Source organism: Myotis davidii, unplaced genomic scaffold, assembly GCF_000327345.1.
Source record: "Myotis davidii unplaced genomic scaffold, ASM32734v1 scaffold747, whole genome shotgun sequence".
Taxonomy (NCBI): Eukaryota; Metazoa; Chordata; class Mammalia; order Chiroptera; family Vespertilionidae; genus Myotis; species Myotis davidii.
In genome coordinates, this window is record NW_006298695.1 from 217,792 (window position 1) to 218,742 (window position 951).

General features: G+C 60.4%; 1 protein-coding gene across 1 annotated transcript in view; it reads left to right on the forward strand.

Moving 5' to 3' along the window:
• LOC102755232 (receptor-type tyrosine-protein phosphatase N2-like) overlaps positions 1-951 on the forward strand; it is a 216,209-nt gene that overhangs the window by 195,245 nt on the left and 20,013 nt on the right. The window contains 1 exon segment of the mRNA XM_015570934.1: positions 748-914. Within this exon segment, the coding sequence (XP_015426420.1) occupies positions 748-914 (167 nt within the window).

Sequence of the window (951 nt, forward strand, 5' to 3'; positions counted from 1 at the left end):
TGGCATGGCTCTCATGGTTGACGTTCTAAAATGCACAGAGAGGACGAGGAAGTGGCCTCATGGGTGCTGTGCGCAGCCGGGCTGCGCGAGGCTGTAGGGTCCGCTTCTAGACAGACCTGCCATGGCTCTCATTGCTTCCTGACCCCCCGCTCCAGGGTCCCCACCGCCCTGTTGGCCTTTATATTTGAGGGGGACGTGCTGGTGAGCACACTTCTCTTCCTGGATTTCCAGCCCACGTCCGGGACCGGGACGGAGCCGTAAACTTGGCAGCTAAGTCGGGCCCTCCCTTGGCTCTGCCTTGCATTGAATTCAGAGTGCTCGGTCCCGGGGGAGCCATGTCGGAAGCAGAGAGATGAACCCTGGCTCTCCCTCGTGGCTCCTGGTCACCGAGGGCATCAGCCCCAGCAGGCCCCAGGGCCGGGGCCTCGGCTCCTTCAGGCCCGGGATGCGCATGCCACGGGCGAGCTTGCATGGACCCATGGCCTTTCTGTTCAAATGGTGATTTTTTCTCGAAGGCTTGTATGACTTAGAAATACAACAGACAAACCCTGAAATGGTTGTGGATTGTAACACATTTTTCCAGTTGTTTGAGCATTACACCCTCTGACATCAAAAACCAACAGCCACAGTTACTTTTTGTACCAACCAGGAGGAAATTGAGACAGAGGGCCCCGGTCAGTGGGCCGCGAGACCTCTGTGTCGCCGACACCTGCCTCCCCTCCCACCCCCACCCCCGCTGCCCCACAGGTGAACCTGGTCTCTGAGCACATCTGGTGCGACGACTTCCTCGTGCGGAGCTTCTACCTGAAGAACCTGCAGACCAGCGAGACGCGCACGGTGACCCAGTTCCACTTCCTGAGCTGGTATGACCAGGGCGTGCCGTCCTCCACGCGGTCCCTCCTGGACTTCCGCAGGTAGGGCCCGGGGCCCCGCGGGGTAGCGCGGTAGCGC